General features: G+C 46.6%; 1 protein-coding gene across 1 annotated transcript; it reads left to right on the forward strand.

Moving 5' to 3' along the window:
- Positions 1-1,470: 1,470 nt before the first annotated feature.
- On the forward strand, positions 1,471-9,621 carry TFAP2C (transcription factor AP-2 gamma). Its single transcript, XM_041417803.1, has 7 exons — positions 1,471-1,518; positions 2,773-3,249; positions 3,440-3,491; positions 4,934-5,156; positions 6,026-6,144; positions 7,445-7,586; positions 9,336-9,621. The coding sequence occupies exons 1-7, from the start codon at positions 1,471-1,473 to the stop codon at positions 9,619-9,621; spliced, it is 1,347 nt and encodes a 448-aa protein (XP_041273737.1).
- Positions 9,622-19,204: the final 9,583 nt, after the last annotated feature.

A 19,204-nucleotide genomic window follows, 5' to 3' on the forward strand; every position in this document is an offset into this window, starting at 1 on the left:
TAATGCGACTGCTGCAAATCAGCACCTGCGTGGTAGATAAGGCAGATAACACCTCCAACAGTTACTTCCAGCACCCCCGTCCTCCTCGGGTTTATTTTTAGATCATTCATTTAGTCTGATGGAGGGGGTTATGGTGTTTAGATTTTTTTAAGTTTTAATTAGCGTTCTTGTTATTTTTCTTCCCTGATCTTTAGAGGAGGGGAGTGGGGGGAAAGTGAGTGAAGTGCGAGCTGGTTAAATCTGGAGACGTGGGTCTATCTCGGGCCTTTAATAGCAGCTCTCAGGCGGCTCGTCCCCGGGCACTGATAGCCGAGATCTCCGCAGCCAGCACTGTCCAGGGTCAGCTTTTGTCTCTGCCACAATAAACAAACACTTGCTCCTCTCATGTAAATGAGCAGCGATCCGGATGCACCTTGAAACACTGGGAGAAGTCGTTGCTTTTGAAAACGATGTTCATTTTGTCTGACACACATAACTGCATAGATCAAATGCCTGAAGAAAGGTAGCAATTTGGCAGGGAAGTATTTTCTAAGCTTAGATGAAAGTGTGCTCACGGCGTCCGAAAATGCCTGTCTCACCTCCCACCTGCTTCCCCAGCCCCGAGTTTGCGCGAAAAGATTAGACAGGCGGGATTTTCGTTCAAAAAAAAAAAAAAAAAAGTTTAAAAAAAATTAAAATAAAAAGAAACCGATGCGAAGAACCAGTCGCACAATTCACAGAGCCCCGGATCGGGGACGCTGAATCAGGGCTGCTTTACCTACCGGGGCTTCGACACCACTGCAATAATCTTGTCGGATCATTAAGTAAATTATACCTTAAACATTGGTAGCTTACAAGTTGTAATCAGTAATTCAAACTCTTGACAATTATGCAAATGAAACCCCGGCTGCGCTCGGACTTTCTCGCTTTCGCTACGAGGACTTTTCCCGAGTTTATTTCGCCCCAAAAAAACTGCCGGGCGTGGGGGGCGGCTCACTGTGGGGGTTTAGCAGAACCTTTCCACGCGTGGAGGAGCGGGGAACACGCGGCACGGCTCCCAAAACCCGCGCAGCACGGGGGGACCTGCGGCGGGGGGCACCCACGCGTGTCCCCTTCCCCGCGGGGCGGCACCCACGGCCCCCGCACCCCGAGGGGGCGGCGGAGGGGGGGTCCGGCTCCGCGCTGCCCGCGGAAGGAGTGGCTTGGGGCTGCGCGCTCCCTCCTGAGTGGCTGGCGGCCGCGGCGCCCGAGCCATCCCTGGGGAGGAGTTAGGATAATCCTATTGCCATTAAGGGCGTCTGGGCAGGGAAAAAAACCCCGAGTGACCACGAGAGCGGAGGGTTAGTCCGTCAGCTGCCTTCATGCCTGCCAACTGAGCTCCGTCCGGGGGGCCGCTGCTCTTCCCCAGCGCCGGCGTGGATTTACCGCCCGTGGCGGGGGCCGAGCCGTTCTGTTCGCCGCGCCGCGCACCTGGTCCGGACGCTGGACGCCATGTTGTGGAAACTAGCAGATAATGTCAAGTACGAAGAGGACTGCGAGGTGAGGGGCTGCGGGGAGGGGTCGCCGCTGGGGGACGGGGGTGCTGCGCGGGGCAGCGCGGGGCTCCGCCGCCCCCGGGCCGCGCTGCGCGCCCCGCTCGCTGCCAGCCCAGCCGCCTCCCCGCCGGGAGAGCAGCGGTCCCTGCCCCAAGAGCCAAGAGCCCGCTTGGCTTTTTTTTCTTTTCTTTTTTTTTTTTTTTTTTTTTTTTTCCTTTGGGGGGCGGTTTTTTCCTTTGGAGGTGCGAATTTTTATTTTCGTATTTTTTATATTTTTGTATTTTTCTTTACCGAGTTTTTTGAGCTCTCGAATTAAATGGGCTCCAGCTGGGAGAACCGAGCTCGCATCCCGCATGGGGCAGCGCCGTGCGGGAGCGGGGGGACCGCGGGGCGGTCGGAGCGCACCGCACCGCAGCGGGCGGGATGCGGAGGGGCCGGCAGGTAGCAGCTGCTGAGCCGGGCAGGGCGAACCCTTCCTTCCCACGTTGTTCCTCCCCGGCAGCAGCTCCCAGCCGCCGCGAGGTGCTCCCGGGTTTTGATCTCTCCGAACTCTCGTCTGTGTCCCCCGCGCCCCCCCGGCTCCGCTGGTCCGCCTGCTCGGCTCCTACAGATTAGTGCAGTCCCCGCTTCACGGTCCATTGGGACCCCATTCACCTCTTATTAACTAGCCCTGTTATTTTAATGACCGTGAAGCCAGAAGCTGCTAAATCCCTGGATCAGCTCAATGTAGACATTTCAGCTTTGAGCGCTGGGACTGGAAATCGGGGCAGCAGCAGCGATGGCACGGCTGGAGGCAGCACCGCGCTCCCTCCCCGTCGGGCAGAGCCGGCAGCCCTGGCCCGGGCGCCCCTCGGGGGTGGGAAGGATGGCAGTGCCGGGGGTCCCCATCGCTCCCAGAGCGGCTCCGCAGCCCCCCCGGCCCCTCCGCCTCCTCCCCAGCCGAGGCAGCGCGGCGGAAACGCGGCTGCGTCTCTGATTTGAATTTTTCTGATTTTAATGCTTCTTCTGCTGACTTGCACAAGCGGGAGAAGGGTTGGTCTGGTGTAGTTGCGATGAGGAGAGCAGCGAGAACTGGTTTGTAACCTCTTCCCTGGGAGCGGGGCTGATTTCTTCCGCGAAGTGCCTCAAACACCAAACTCCCTGGGCAGGAGCGGGGCGGCTCTCGCTCTCCTCTCTCCTTCCCACCATCCGCGGCCACCGCGTCCCCCGACCCCGCTGACGGCCACCCCGTTGTTCCCCACCCCTGTGTGCTTTCCAGGACCGGCACGATGGCAGCAGCAACGGGAACCCGCGGCTGCCGCACCTCTCCGCCGTCAGCCAGCACCTGTACAGCCCGGCCCCGCCGCTCTCGCACTCGGGCGCCTCCGACTTCCAGCCCCCCTACTTCCCCCCTCCGTACCAGCCGCTGCCTTACTCCCAGTCCAGCGACCCCTACTCGCACCTCGGGGACCCCTTCTCCATCAACCCTCTGCACCAGCCGCCGCCGCCGCCGCCCAGCCAGCAGCAGAGCGCTTGGCCGAACCGGCAGAGCCAGGAGCCGGCGGGGCTGGCCCCGCACGGCCGCCCCGGGCTGGTGCCGCACCTCTCGGCGCTGGAGAGCGGCTCTGCCGGCAGCCGCCGGGAGACTTTCCGGCGCTCCGAGCTGCTGCTGCCCCACGGGCACGGGCTGGACGCCTCGGCGCTGGCCGATAACCTGGGCCTGCACGACATGGCCCACCAGATGGAGGAGGTGCAGGTAAGGAGCGCCCGGACCCGCCTCGTTCCGCACATCCCCATCCCCGTCCATGCTGGGAATTCTTCATTTTCTCCCCTTCGCCCCTCAGGGTGCGGGTGTGCGGGAAGGGGGTGCGTTTCCCAAAAGCCGCCGGCTTTTTCCCCTCTCGGTTCTTCCAGGTGCGAAACTTTCTCCCCCTTTCTCTTTCCAGAATGTGGAGGATCAACACTTACTAATGCATGACCAGACAGTCATTAGAAAAGGTCAGTAAGGTGGCACCGCAGTTTTACTTTCCCTTGTCAATAGTTAAAAGTTTCGTGACGCACCGGTGAAGTGACGCCCTATTATTTTTATAAAGACCGATCCTTTGGGATCGGGAGGGCGGAGGAGTTTTTATTTCACTCTTTGTCGCTGGATTTTGCTAATGCGGGAAGGTGGCGGCGGGGACAAACTGCCCTGGGGTGTTTGTCCGGGGACACGACTGTCCCTCCTCCTGTGCTCTTGTGTTATGGCTTTAATCGGAACCAGGACCTTGAACCGATTTTAATCTTTCCTGAAGTACGTGTGTGTAAAGTGACACGGGGCTTTTCTTTTGTTTGTTTGGCTTTTTTTTTTTGTTTGTTTGTTTTTGTTTTGTTTTATTTTTGTTGCTGATAGCACTCGAAGATCGTTTTCTTTCCCTTTTTCCCCATTTTTTTAACCTCTTTTGAGAAAAGACTGAGTTCGCTGGCAGAAGACTGTTTGGCTTTATCTTAATCGAAATTGGTTTGTAGCTGAGGTTTTGAGGAAGGAGGAAGACGTATTGACTCAATTTACAGTAATTTAGGTTTTTTTTCTTGCTTTTGTTTTTAAACAAATTTGTGCTTAAAAAAAAAAAAAATCAGAAGTTTCCTCTGAAGACTTCAAACAAATACCTAACTGAGGAAAAGCAGAAGTGTGTGTCAGAGCGCTGATTGCTGCCTTTAGCTCATGGGAGAATAATTTTGCTGTCAGATGCACCACTGACAAATCTTCCCCCTCCGGGAGTGGGGCCGACCTCGGCTCTTTAACCCTTTCAGCAGCAGCACTGGGTGGATTCGCGAGGGGATGGAAAAGCCGGATCTGTGGTTTGCTCCTTCCAAAGCCTTTGTTGTCCCTCCTCACCTAAAGGCTGAAACTCTTAACGAGGAGCAGCTCCTTACTTTCGGTTCTCCCCTGGGCTGCGTCCCTCTCTGCTGTGCTGCTGTCTGGTAGGAATTTGTTGGGATTAAATTCCAAAGGCGGTTTCTTAAATCTGCGTGTGCGAGGTGGAAGATGAAGCCCAGCAGGAGCCGGGAGGTTTCTCCCTGCCCTGGCTTGGGAAGAGTTTTGGCAGTAGCTGGAGGACGCTAATTCGGAGTCTGTTGTAGTATGGAGTTTTCGTGAGCACGGCTTTGCAACCTTGCATCCTGCTGCTCCCCAGCAGTGGGGTTTGTGTGCCTTGAGAAGCATTCTTGGTTGTGTTCGGCAGCTCCTTGCAATCCAGTGGCAAAATCCAGCTAGTTTTGGGGCCCTTTTGGTCCCTGGGTTGCAGATGGGTGCTGGGGATTTGGGCCAGTGATGTGAGCATTTAACACCAAACAAAATCCTCTCTCCCGGCTTGTTTTTATAGAAAGAAAACTCACTTGCCGCTTCCTATTTATTTTCCCCTTTTATAAAATCCCTGCTTTCCCTCTTCCACCCTCAGGTCCCATCTCCCTAACGAAAAACAGCGCTCTGAGCCTGCCCTGCCAGAAGGATGGGTTAATTGGGGTGGTGATCAACCCCAACGAGGTGTTCTGCTCCGTCCCGGGGAGGCTGTCCCTGCTCAGCTCCACGTCCAAGTACAAAGTGACAGTGGCAGAGGTGCAGAGGCGGCTCTCGCCCCCGGAGTGCCTCAATGCCTCCCTGCTAGGAGGAGTCCTGCGAAGGTAGGATGGAGCCTCCCTGCCCTGCCAGCCTCCCCATGTGCCCCTGTTTGTATTTTCCTTGTTGTGCTGTGTGTGGAAGGTAGGATGGAGCATTCCTTTCCCTGCCAGCCTCCCCCCGTGTTTGTTTCCCCATTTTGTTGTGTGTGGAAGGCAGGATGGAGCCTCCCTTCCCTGCCATCCTCCCCTGCTGCCTGTGTCTGTATTTTCCTTGCTTTGCTGTGTGTGGAAGGTAGGTTGGACCCTCCCTGTCCTGCCAGCCTCCCCCCGTGTCCCTGTTTGTGTTTGCCTTGTTTTGCTGTGTGTGAGCAGCCACATCAGCACAGCCACAGAGCCTCTCAGCCAGCTCCTGAGTTTTGAGCAGCCCAACCACGCTGAATCCTAATAGGCTTTGGAAATAAAACTTCTTTGCACTTGTGCTGCCTCTGGAGAAGTGCTATTAACAGCTCTGACAGCAATTCTCATTCCCTGTTTAGAGCTGAGGTTTTTGTCTTGAAACCAGCACGTGGAGCTGTCTCTGATTCCCAAGACCCTATGGAATGATTTTTTTATTTAATCTAATGCTCCTGATTAATCATTACAAGGACATTTTCCACATCCTTTTTTGCATATACTTAATTTGGCTTGTGATCATTCTACAACTGTTGGTTTCAGTGGTGCAGTTTGAAATATTTTGATTTTGACCTGCTGTGTTTCATCCTGGCTGGATTGAAGTAGAGGATTTAAAAAGTAGGTCACTTGAAAAGAGCCTGTTTTTTATCTTCTCCCCACCCCAGTAGAACCCTATTGAATGTCAGTAACTGGAATTTCTCATCTTAAAAAGACGTGCTCCCTGAAGATAAATAAGGCCATTTTTTTCTCTTTAATTACAGAGCCAAATCTAAAAATGGTGGCAGATCATTAAGGGAAAAACTGGATAAAATTGGCTTGAATCTTCCTGCTGGCAGAAGGAAAGCTGCAAATGTGACACTATTGACATCTTTGGTGGAAGGTCAGTCCCGAGTGTGTCTTAAAAATAAACTTTCTCCCCTTGTGCACAGCTTTTATCCTCTAGGCAAAGCATGGAAAGGTTAGAAAGTCCCTGAAAGTAATATGGGTTTTTTGTTTGTTTTGGAGTGAGCGTGGTGGGGATGTTGCAGCAGCTGAGGAAGGGCTGTGCTGCCTTTGAGGGGCTCTCCTCTGCCTCGTGAGCCCTGCTCACACAACCCCAGCCACTGCTCCTCTTTCTGGCAGGGATGCAGAATTCCTGCCTGCCAGGATGTGCCCAAGGCACCTTTGTCCACTCTGTCTCCTGAGGGTTGTTTTGGGTTTCAAAGGCAAGGCAAAAGGGGTGAAACTCCTGGAATTAGTGGCTTTGGTTTCTTGTTGGGAAACTTGGGGACTCTGGGACAGCCGAGTGCAGTCCTGCCCTACCTCAGCGCTGTCCTCAGAAGCTTTGCTAATAAACAAGCTTATAAAGTGAGATTTATAGCTTCTGACTTCCTGCTAGGAAACTGGAGCCCCTTTAATGTGGGCCATGCTCTGTGGACCCTCTGCCAGTGAAGCTGACCTGAAGGGTGTGTGTTCATGTACGTGTGTGGTTCACATTTGGTGTTCCTGTTTCAAGCAGCTCCTGGTAGTGGCACAATTTAACAGGAATACAAGCAGCAGCTGAAATGGAAAGAGTGAAAAATCATCTAACAATACCTTCCTGCTGTTTATAATGCAGCAACTTGCATTTAAAAGCTTTGCTTGGAAGTTTTGGAGAGCTGATGTGTGTGCATATGTACGCAGGCATATTGCACTGATCACACCAATCTCTTTTATTTTAAGCCTGATCAAATTGTTTTAATGAAAAAGAAGTGGCCTGGTTATACACCTTGCAGTTTGGTTTTCTGTCTGAAAATTCTTATAAAAAAATATTTCAAAAGCATACTAGACTGAAAACTTTTATTATAATGTGGGGTTTAGTTGGCAGATATTTTTAAATATCAGTGGACAATTTGATCTTGACTGAATTGTGTTCTTTGCTGTGCAGTTGTTCTGGATAGAGACAGGAATTTTTCTTTCTAGTGTAAAAGCAAGAGAATTCTTTTTTGTAGCAGTCACCCTGTAAATCTCTTTTTTCTTGATACAAACTTACAAAGAAACTGATCCATCAATTAAAAAATGTTAGTAAGTGACAGAACGGTGTCACTTTCCAAAACAGGAATACACTTCAAAAACCCACAACGTTTTTTCCTTAATGTCCCTGATTTCCTTACAATAAATGATATTTTACAATTTTACAAGCCCTCCCTTTCACCACCCAGGTGAAGCTGTGCATCTTGCTCGTGACTTTGGCTACGTGTGTGAGACAGAATTTCCTTCCAAAGCAGTGGCTGAATATTTAACCAGACCACACATGGGCCGCAACGAGATGGCAAACAGGAAGAACATGCTGCTTGCTGCAAAGTAAGTTTTCAGCTTGGATTTTAATTCTTCTCCCCTTTTTGAACGTGTTTTTGTCTGACTGTGACTGTCTGCGACTGGGGGATAGTTTGGTGGATTTTTGCGTGTAATTTTAATTAGGAAGATGAAGCAATTCTTTTTATTTGGTTTTGGTTTGAATTCAGCTCTGGCAGCAGTTTTATTTCAGTCTGAACCAATAATAAGGGTAACAATCCTGTAGGTAACTAAAGCAGTTTGGACCAGTTCTGTTCAATTGCAGTAAAAACTTCATGAAAAGTCCTACACCGGGACAGCCCTAAGGAAAAGGTGTCCCTAGGTGTGGCAGGGCCGGGGATGTGGAGCAGGTTTGGCCTGGGATGTGACCAGGAGTGGAGAAGGAGAAGCTCAGCCCTGTGTGCTCACAGCTGCCCTTGGCAGCAGCAGCTCCTGGATCCCGTGGGACTCAGGGAGCCAGGAGATGCTGGAGAGTCCCTTTTTCCCTGTTATGGCTGGAGATTTTTATAGTTCACTGGAAGCATCCTTTGGTAGGTGTGGAAAGTCCCTGTGCTTCAACAAATCCCTGCTGCAGGCCTGGGTGAAGGGGAAGGAAGGGGGAAGGAGGGGAGCTTTGCTCTGGCTGTTCTGCAGACCCTTGTGCCTGTGAATAAACCCATCCTGAGTGGGTCCCTGGGCTGAGTTAAGCTTATCTCAAACTGGTGCTTGCAGGGCTCAACTTTCCCCTTTCCCCTGCTGAGTTCCTCTCCCAGGCTCAGGTTTAGCAGAGCTTCAGTTCATGGTTTGCTCTGCTCTGAGGTGTTTTCTGGTTTGGGGTCGATGGAATTCCCTGCTCTTGGCAGAACCCTCACTCTGCAAGAGGAGCTGAGAAAAACCTGCCTAAACTGCTGAGAAAGTTGCCCTGGCTTTGTGCTCACAACAGGAGTGTAAAACACAATCCTGGTGTTGAATCCATCCAGCCTTCTTTTAAAAGAGATCTTCTTTTACAAGAATAGATACCTTAAAAATGTATAAATTTAGAAATCTAGTCTCCCTTGCCTATAGTTTGAACATTGTTCTGATTTTTCCTGAGCACTCCTCCTTGCTCCTGAGTATTTTCCTTATTGGCATTGTTACTGGCACTAATAAAAATCCCCTGGAAGATGTTTGTGATTGAGAAATTGTGATAAAGTGATGATTCTGTTAAGATTGCTCAGCTCCTGTGAAATCCCTTCAAGGGGACAGATTTACAAGCAGCAAACAACATATGCTGGAGCATTATTAAGCACTCGTGTTTTGCCAGGCATATGTGTTAGTGTTTGCAGGATCAGGGCCTCGGCCTCCCTACATATACATGGAATATACACAACTAAATTAAATCTCCTCTTCAGCTGCTCCAGCCTTTCTGCACCACTCAGCTGCAGCTGGGAAAGTTCTCAGAGAAACCAGCACTGAATTCCCATTCCCCACTCCAAATCTGGAGCAAATGATGCGGAGCCAGGCAGGCACCAGAGGTGCAGAGTTGATTTTGCAGAGTGTTTTTGTGATGGGGATGCAACAGAAGGTTCATCAGGAAGTGGTGTTAATAAACAGAAACCTAGAAATCTAATCCAGTTTGAACGTAATGCTGGTTTTTTTTTTTTTGTTTTAATTTTAGCCATTGAATTTCTCATAGTTCCCGCCACAAATGCCCAATATTTGATGCAGATCTCTTTGTTATTTTTTGCTGATTTCAGTTTATTTGCGTGGTGTAAAGCGTGAGCCCTTTGTGTGTTGCAGGCAGATCTGTAAGGAATTCACAGACCTCCTCACTCAGGACAGAACCCCCCTTGGAAACACGAGGCCCAGCCCCATCTTGGACCCTGGCATCCAGGGCTGTTTGACTCATTTTAGCCTGATCACACATGGCTTTGGGAGCGCTGCCATCTGTGCTGCCATGACATCCGTGCAGAACTACCTAAATGAAGCGTTAAAAATAGCAGACAAATCCTACATGAACGCTGGCGACCAGAGCCCCGCAGAGACCAACAAAACCATTGACAAAATGGACAAGCACAGGAAGTGAAAGGAAAACCAGACTTTGCCCTTCCTCCTACACAGACTCTGATCTTCTTGCCAGGGGGAACATAGAGATTTGGGTGGTTTTATTTTTTCTCTTTTGTTTTGTTTATTTTTTTTTTTCCTTTTTTTTTTTTTTTTTTTTTTTTTTTTTTTTTTTTTTTTAAAAAAGGATTTATTTTTTCTCTTTTGTTTTGGTTTTTTTTTTTTCCTTTTTTTTTTTTTTTTTTTTTAAGAAACTAGGGGAAAAAGGGGAGGGAAAAAAAAATCATTCAGGATCTTCACTCCTGCTGGATCCGTGAGACAAGTCTTGCTAAAAGCTGCAGTATCCCTGTTGTGTGGAAGCAATTACCTGAAGATAAGTACTTGGGACAAGTGTATTGAATCCTTTGCTGTTACAGTGGTGCTATAAAGGGGGGGTTGACGGAATTATCCACAGAGATTTATTTAGATTCCTTTTCCACATCTCAGTATCTCGTGGGTGACCAGCTTCATGTGTAGTTTTTAAGAGATTTTTAGATGGAAGCCTGTTTTGCTCTCTGATACAATTTCAGGGGTTCATTCTCTCGAAATGCAACAGTAACAATGAAACAGTATTAAGCAGTGGTATAGAGATTTATGTACATTAAAATTTTTTATAAACACCTGAAAATAGTAAGATGATTCTGTGGGATTGTTTTTTTAAATCTGTTCAGTTTCTTTTTTTTTTTTGTTCTCTTCTACTTTATTTTTTTCTTTATTTTCAGATTAACATAGAGTACTAAAATCCTACTAGACTTAAGATGGCATTTGACATGCTAATTTTTTACAGAAATATTCAGGCTTTTAAACTGCAGCAATGTTGGCTGTAGTTTATATTATCTTGGTATTTTTTTAATGAGGACTAGTTCAAAATGAAAATACTTTTAGAAAATTCACTTTCTGTGTCTAAGGATATTGCAGCTTTATTCATATATTTATATTGTCTTGTTTTTAAATTTGGGGGGGAAACTTGAAAGAATAGGCACATAACTTTTTTTTTTTTTTTTACTTTTTTTTTTTTGCCTACTAAGGCCAAAAAATACTTCCAGGGAGGCTTTATGTGTATTAAGGGAAGCAGTGTGTTGAATGTAAATATTTATTTATGTGTAATTTAATCGGATTTGTAAATAATGGTGAACTTTTTAATACTTTTTTTTATAAATGGGTTTCAAATTTTAATTTTGGTAAGTATTTCAAAGGTAATGGGTAAGCTAAACATATCTTTAGGTTTATGCACAGGTATGTTATACAGGGTATTTAAGACTTTTTTTTTTTTTTTTAATCTCGATTCTTGCCACTGAAGATTAGATTTAATCTGAGGTGTTTGTTCACAAAGCAATAATTTTGTGCATCATTCACCTGGTAACTGAGTAGACATGCAAAAAAAACAAAAAAAACCCGAGTGTGTGAGTTAGTGTGTATGTGAATAACGGAGGTTCTGAGCTATCTTCACATATTTGTAAATGTTCCCACTATAATTCTGATGTATATGATAACCATATAATAAAAGTATTCTGGCTAGAAGCATGGAATGTTTTGTTAACTGAGAGCAGCTCTGTTTTCTTTCTCTGCTGGGGGAATGTGGGGCGAGTAGCACTAGAGGACATTATGTATTGAGTCATAATTGCAGCACTTTGTTCGGATTAACAGAACAGAAAGATGAAGCTGTTTGCCAGTAAAACTAATGGTTTCAATTAAACACGTTATGTATCTCCAAGAATCTTTTCTTTTTTTTTTTTTTTTTTCCCCCTTCCTAAGATGTCATGGTCTTGCCTTCTGCCTGCTTAACTAGGCAGCTCAAACACAAACTCTGCGAGGCTGCTTCTCAATAAAAACCAATCCCACCAGCTCTGTCTCCTGCTCAATCTGCTTCTATTGCAATAATCTGTCTCCAAATATTCATAAAAACCCAGGGTGGAGAATTTGAGAGGTCTCCCATCTGGTTTTGGCCGAATTTCACTGATTTGGGAAGGTTTACGTTTTGCAGGAAGTCCTCAAAGTGCTTTGTGCCACAGGAGTGAGGCAGGAGCTGGGATTTTTACTGTCTCAGATGCAAAATAGTGGAACAAACTTTCCTGAAGCGAAATTTAGCTGTTTTTTCCAGTGCTTTCTGAAAAAGAACCTAAAACTGGGCTTTAGTGTGTGTCCTTGGCCCTGCAAGAGCTGATCAGCCCTAGAGGAAGGTGGCACTGAGCTGACAAGTGAGAATTCAGTTCACATCATGGCACTGTTTCTTCCAGAGACGTGTAAAAGAGGCAAAATGTACCATTTCTGAACCCCTTGCTTATAAACCGTTTTTATGTTCTCATTTCCCTTTAAAGGATAAAGGAAAACCACTGGAGGTGTGCAGGGAGAAGAAAGGAAAGGGAAGGACAAAGAAATGAATGCCTGTCAGTGGTGAGCTGGGTTTGAGTTGCAATCCAGTCCCCTTCTCTCCTAAAGAGGTGTGAAATTCCAGCCTTTGCATTTGTTAGACTCATTGTAGCATTTCAGAAATGAGCATTTTGGACCATCTGTAGGCACAGGCACAGCCAGGACACATGATGACTAACAGAACTTCTGAAAAACACAAACAAGCTGCCCTTCTGAAGGGTATTTTTATGGATTTTATATATTTATACACAGAAATCTGCTGGGTACGGTGAGAGCTTGTTTAGAGAATGCAATGCTCCAGTTCTGTTCCTTTTTTCCTCTTTCTGCTGCTGGGCTGCTTACCCAGCATATATAGGAAGATATTTGAGCTACCAGACAATGGAATCTTGCTTTCTTTTTTTTAATTTTTTTTTATTAATGCACAAAACCAGGCAGTGAAATAATTGCCCCTTGGGATAGGAAATAAGGATGTTTCCATTTATTCCTGCATGCATTCAAGCAAAGCCAGTCAATTGTCTCATGTACTGACTCGGGTTCTATTCATATGTGTGGGACATTGGAAATGTGGAGTTTCCATTACCTTAGAGCTTTTCTTTATTCTATATTTCAACTGGGATATTCTTTTGAAGCTCAACCACCTTCTAAGCTGTGCCAGCACCATGAAACAACAACAATGTCTTCTGTTCCATCCCCTGAAAAGGACAGTTTAACTTGTCTCACCCAAAGTTATGAATCTTAAGGAATATGCACAGTCAAGAAGGCACATGCTTCTTCCTGATCCTCAAAATTTCATGGTTTTACACTGATTATTCCTGAGCTGGCTAAAAGATAAAAGAAGTTCTAATGTGAGACTCTTCAGAAATGCCATTTTTCATTTCATTTGGACCATTCACATCACTCTGTCCAATCTTTTCCCTTGCCCATCTCCCATCAAAAGAAGAGGTTTGGTCATAATGTGAAGGAAAAAGGCTTTAAACTATCAGGAGTTTAAAAGGAAAAATTATTAAAGCCCTAGCCTCCTACAAAAATTTGATACATAACCATAAAATAGTCGAATTCACGTTACTCAGTAAAAAATTGCCTTGTGAAAAAAGAAAATATTTCAGCCATCTGTGGCTTGGGTGGCAGCAGCAGTTGGGCATCAGGATGTTGGATCCCAGGTGGATCCATGGCAGGCAAGGAGCTGCTCCTTCCCCCTGTGGCAACCAGGGCATGGCCTTGGCCACCCCATCACCTGAGAGAGCCCCGATTGCCACACAGCATTAATTGCAACCCTGAGCATTAGTCAAGAGTCCACCTCATCAAACTGTGTGACTTCATGGCATTGCTGCTTTCAGTTTAAAAAGAAATTTTTTCATGGTGTTTGCAGCTTCAGAGAAAAATAATGATGTGAAACTAGTAAAATATTAAATAAAAATTGAACTTTTTTCTTAATTTAGTAACTTATTTCAGTCCACTTTATTCTTGATTCAGTTTTAATTTGCCCTCCACTTATTTCACTGTTATTTATTGTTTCTCCCTGACTCTTGGCTGCAGCCCTGCTGCCTGTTCCTTCAGAATTTTGCAATATGAGTAAACCCAGAAATGCAGCTTGAAATGGGTCTGCCTTGCTGTGGTAGCTGGTTGTGCTTTGTTGCAGCCCTTTTTTCTCTGTTTTCTTTTCCTGCATGGAGTGTTTACGAACATCCTTGTAGATATTTTGGCCTAATTATGGTTTGGAGCCTCCCTCTTGACAGGGGTTTGGGCTGCCTTTGGCAACTTGTTCTGCAATAACAGCTGCATCATTTTATTTTATTTTGTTTCATTTTAATTTTCTTAGAAAAAATGGGGTACTGTTCACACTTTGTTCCCAAACTGTTACTTCACTAAGAGAACACAAGGTTAGGGACAAAGAGCTTCCCTGTCACTAAAATAAATCTCTGAATTATGTGTTTTTTGATAACGCAGGTTTTGTGTGGGGAACCTGGAGCCAGGTTTTCAAAGCCTACAGGGTCCATCTGGGATGGTGACCCAAGGAGCTGAGCCACAGGAAATGCACTGGGGAATTCGTTCCCACAGCCAGACATGTTTTTGTGAAATCTGGGTGTTATCCAAGCAGTTGTGGCTGTCAGGACATTTCTCTGGTGCCATTCCTGTGCCTCATGTCCCACCAGCCATGGGTGACCCTCTCTGCCAAAATTCCTCAGGGGCTCCCCTGGAACCATTTTTTAGGAGATTTTTAGATTCTGTTCTGTATCATTTGCTGCCTTCTCCCTCTTCCATCTTCACTTTCACAGGGTTATAGAAATAAGTTTATTGCCAGTTTCAGATGCCACTCTGCAGTCACTGGATGCTCCTCTGTGTCTCACAGGGATGTTCCAGCTGGTTTCCATGTACCATTGTTGTGTAAGGGCTGCCCACAAATATTCCCTTTTTCCTCTCTTTTAGCTAAACAGTCCTTTTTAACTGATTCTTGTGAAGGCCTTTCTCACAGGCTACTACTGTGCCATGACACATTCCCTAAATATTCGTACAGAATATTTTAATTTAAAATTAACAGCATGGAATAATACAGACACTTGCTCTGTGCCACAAAACTCAAATACTTGTGAGTGCAGCAAAGTCCAGAGATCGACAATGAACCAAGTAACAGGAGAGAGCTTTTAGGTGAGCATAGAGTTTATATTTCTGGGTCAGTCAGCATAAAACCAAGCGGGAAGTGGCAGTTTAAACCAAAGGTTGGAAAGATAATGTTCTCCAGCTGATTGCTGCAATAAAACAATTATTTGTAATTAACTGAAATTGGTTTTTAGTGACAGAAAGTGGTTGAAAATTTTGCTAACTCCCTTGCTAAAGAGAGAAGGGAAAATATTTGATTTCAGCTCGAAACGACTTCTGCCCAGTCTTTATCCTGTCCTTCCCTCTTTGCATCACATCAACTCCACAGAGAAAGGAAAAGACCCCAAAATTCACAAAGAGCTGCAGGTGTGGGGTCTGTGAAGAGCTGAGAACACAAAGCTGAGCTGGGTGCTGGATTTGAGCTGGAGCAGCTGGGATGGAGGCACACATATTTTGGAGAAACAGTAATTAACTTCCAGCACAGCACTAGGACAGCTAGCTGGGACCAGTAATCTTCTCCAACTCTTGCAGCAAAATTTGCCTGAGCTCATTTGTCAAGCTTTGACTCTTTAAATCCGTAACTCTAATTAATTAAGAATCTCTTAATTACCCAAAAATAGTGCTCTATATTTAGTGTTAAGGTGTGGTGAAATCCAGAGAAAACATGAGAGAAGCTGGAGGATGTTCAGAGCAGGAGATGCCAGGAAAATGTGTGTTTTCAGAGATGCAGGGGAAGCCAAATGGTCAAAATGTCAGTGACCTCTAGGGCAGGTCCTAAACTGCCAGAAATCATTGTCCAGATCTTGGACACGGATCCTTGTGCTCCTAAAAAAGAAGTGACCACCAAACTTGTCAGCAGAGATGCTGATACTAGAGACCCAAAACTGAGAAACCCTTGGCATTTAAACAAACAACAAAAAAGTGTTAGTTTCTAAACCAAAAGCACATGTGATGAGGCTCTGGTTCTTTACAGCCTTAACAAGAAACACAGGTGGGGACAGCGCTGCAAACATCAATGCAGGAGGAAAAAACCCGTTCACAGCTGAATGTCCTATTACTTATTAAGTTAAAAACGTATCGCTTTTAACCGGTCTGTAAGCAGCCGATGTGACTCAGACAAAGGTGTAATGTGGACAGAGGCATCACTTGGAGCTAAAGTTTGGCCTTTCTGTAGAGGATCCTGTTTTCCAGAGCTCACGCGAGTTCCTAGAAGCCCAGGGTTCAGCGTTTGGGGATCTTTCTGTGCGGTCAGCTGAGTGGGACCAGCTGGATTTGGGGCCGCTCGGCTTCAGCAGAGCAGCAGGTATAAACCTGAAACTCTTCTTGCTGCCCCTTCCTGAGGATTTGTCAGCACCATCCTCCAGCAAAGGTAAGCTCTGCTGGCAGAGCGGAGCCAGGGCACATCTGCATGTGTATGAGGTCGTTGTGAGGACGTTAAGGGAGGAAAACCTATGCATGTTTCTGTGTGAGTGCCGGGCTGTCCCTTCAGAGCCTCAAGCACCGCTTCCTCGCCCCAATAACGGAGAATCTTTGTGCTGCTGGCAAACAAACGCCTGTACTTAGTGGCTTTGTCTGCTGGCAGATAAAGCTTGATAAGATGCTGGTGAGGCTGTTGTGAGGCGTTCCTGTTAATTTTCCCGCAGAGACAGAAATGCGCTCCACAAATGTCCCCAGAAACTCACTCCGCAAAAATTGCTGGGCTGGGGGGAGGATTCGGTGATTTCTGTTGGCGTTTGAGGTAAAAATTGTTTCTGGTGATTTTCTTCACGACTTATGTGATTGTGTAGTTAAAAACAACATGAACATAAAAGCAATCCTTTTTTTCGTATTTGCCGGCAAGGTAGGGCAGTGATTGGCATCAGAGACGTAAGAATGAGAATGAGTATTTGGGTGAGAACTCAAAAGGTGAGAGAAAGGTGTTAAATCGATTACGGCTTTTCTTTTGTATTCATTTTCCTCAGATAAGTCACCATGAAAGAAAAAAAAACAAAAAAACAAAACCAATAAAAAACGTTTGTCGGTCAGGATGAGGGAAATATTCTCCTTTTCTTGAAAACCTCGAGGCTTCTACCTTGGCAGAGCTGTGTGGGGCGTGAGGGGATGCTCCGAGCGCGGGGTCCCGGCTGTCCCCCCTGTGTCCCGGCTGTCCCCGGTGCCGGTGGGTGCTGTCCCCGCTGTGTCCCGGCTGTCCCCGGTGCCGGTGGGTGCTGTCCCCGCTGTGTCCCGGCTGTCCCCGGTGCCGGTGGGTGCTGTCCCCCCTGTGTTCCAGCTGTCCCCGGTGCCGGTGGGTGCTGTCCCGGCCCCGGGCCCTGCTCGGGTCCCGGCCGGCCCCGGCAGCTCCCGGCTCGCCGCGCGGTCCCGCAGCAGGCCCCGGCCTGCCGGGGCTGGGCCATGGCAGCGGATCACAGCCGGGCCGGGGGGCATGCAGCCCCAGGCCAGCTTCTTACATAAACCCCGCAGTTTGCATAAGATGAAAACTGAGGAAACTTTTTTTTTTTTTTTTTTTTTTTTTTTTTTTTGGTTAACAAAAAAAACAGAAATAAAAAAAAACTTTTCAAAAGGCTATCAGAAACTTGCAGTTTCCAGAATGGCAGTGCCGGTAATTGGTCAGAAAGGATTTCAAGGGTGACTGATTTGGAAATCTGTCATAATGTACTTGGGGAAAACAATTACCCGGAGGTAGGGCCGTAAACAGAAAGGAAATGTTGTGCTGGTGATGAGGAGCTGGTCCCTTTTGGAGGAGATGTTTCTCCAGACCTGTTGGAGACCACACGTAGGAGAAATCCCTCCTTCCACAGCAGGGCTGTGGCAGGGAGAGCCAAAGATTGTGGAGTCACCAATCCAGGGCATTTTTAATTCCTGGGGGTGACTCAGATATTGTTGCAGAGGTCAATACCTGGCCTGGCATCTCCAAAAATGCACCTGAAGCTTAAACTTGGTGAGTGCTGGCTTGCTGGGAGCAGTGGGCTCGGTGCAGGGACCACCAGGTGGATCAGTGCTGATCCCTCCTGTGCTGGGCTCGCTGCTTCCCACAGAGGCTGAGCCTCCACAAGTTCTTCAGTGGAAAAAATTATGTGGAAGTGAGGCAAAAAAATTCCAGGGAACTGTAAAGCTTGGATGTTGTCTCTGTTGTGATGCATTAGGAAGTGCTGGCTGGTGTTTGTGAAATATCCCAGGGTGTAGCTATGGCCATGGAGCTCATGAGCTACAGCTGCTGCATTGAAAGAAATTAATAAAATTGCCATTGAAAAAAAAATATAAAATTGCCATTGGAAAAAATATATAAAATTGCCTTTAAATATATATATATATATATATAAAATTGACTTTAAATAAATATATATATAAAATTGCCATTTAAAAAATTATTTTAAATAAATTTATTTGCCATTTTAAAATAATAAAATTGCCGTGTCAGTTGCCATCCCTGCTGGCTGGATGTAGAGCTGGGCTGGGAAATAGAGTCATCTGCTCCCCTGGAAGTGAAACCTGGGCCCTGTGAAGCTGCAGCAGGGCAGGTGCCCAGCTCCCTCTCTGGAATGGGGTGTCCAGGCTGGGCAGAGCTGGCTGGAAGTTACTGCCAGCTGCTGCTGAAGGAACTGGTTCTCATTTTAATGGCTGGTTGAGCTGAGCCAACCAAACTGCTCCGGATGTTGTCTCTGTTGTGATGCATTAGGAAGTGCTGGCTGGTGTTTGTGAAATATCCCAGGGTGTAGCTATGGCCATGGAGCTCATGAGCTACAGCTGCTGCATTGAAAGAAATTAATAAAATTGCCATTGAAAAAAAAATATAAAATTGCCATTGGAAAAAATATATAAAATTGCCTTTAAATATATATATATATATATATAAAATTGACTTTAAATAAATATATATATAAAATTGCCATTTAAAAAATTATTTTAAATAAATTTATTTGCCATTTTAAAATAATAAAATTGCCGTGTCAGTTGCCATCCCTGCTGGATGGATGTAGGGCTGGGAAATAGAGTCATCTGCTCCCCTGGAAGTGAAACCTGGGCCCTGTGAAGCTGCAGCAGGGCAGGTGCCCAGCTCCCTCTCTGGAATGGGGTGTCCAGGCTGGGCAGAGCTGGCTGGAAGTTACTGCCAGCTGCTGCTGAAGGAACTGGTTCTCATTTTAATGGCTGGTTGAGCTGAGCCAACCAAACTGCTCCCAGCACAGCCCTGTGCCTGTAGGTGATGAAGGGACTTGAATGAGAGAAGCCCTGGCTTTCCTGAGAGGCTTTGTTTTAGCAGGGTTTAGTTCCCCAGCTCCCCCATTCCCTGCAGGACTCCCAAAGTTGTGGTGTTCAGCTTTTCCCCAGGCCATGGCAGAGATGTCCATGGCTATGTCTGTGTCATTTTCCATCTGTGTGTACAGGGAAAAGCAGTGGCAGCTGCCTGCTCTGAATTTGGGAGGTGAAATTAATTTCTGGTCACAGTGAGCTGCTTCTGGAGTATTTACTGTTAGATCAGGCCCTTCATTTTGACTGCAGTAAGTCACAGTGAAATACCTAAACACTTTGCACCACTAAAAAGGCAAATATCTCCTTGTCATGGGACTGTGAGGGCTGTGAAATCTGCCCTTGTCAGCATG

The sequence above is a fragment of the Onychostruthus taczanowskii genome, unplaced genomic scaffold, assembly GCF_017590055.1.
Source record: "Onychostruthus taczanowskii isolate IOZ18803 unplaced genomic scaffold, ASM1759005v1 scaffold57, whole genome shotgun sequence".
NCBI lineage: Eukaryota > Metazoa > Chordata > Aves > Passeriformes > Passeridae > Onychostruthus > Onychostruthus taczanowskii.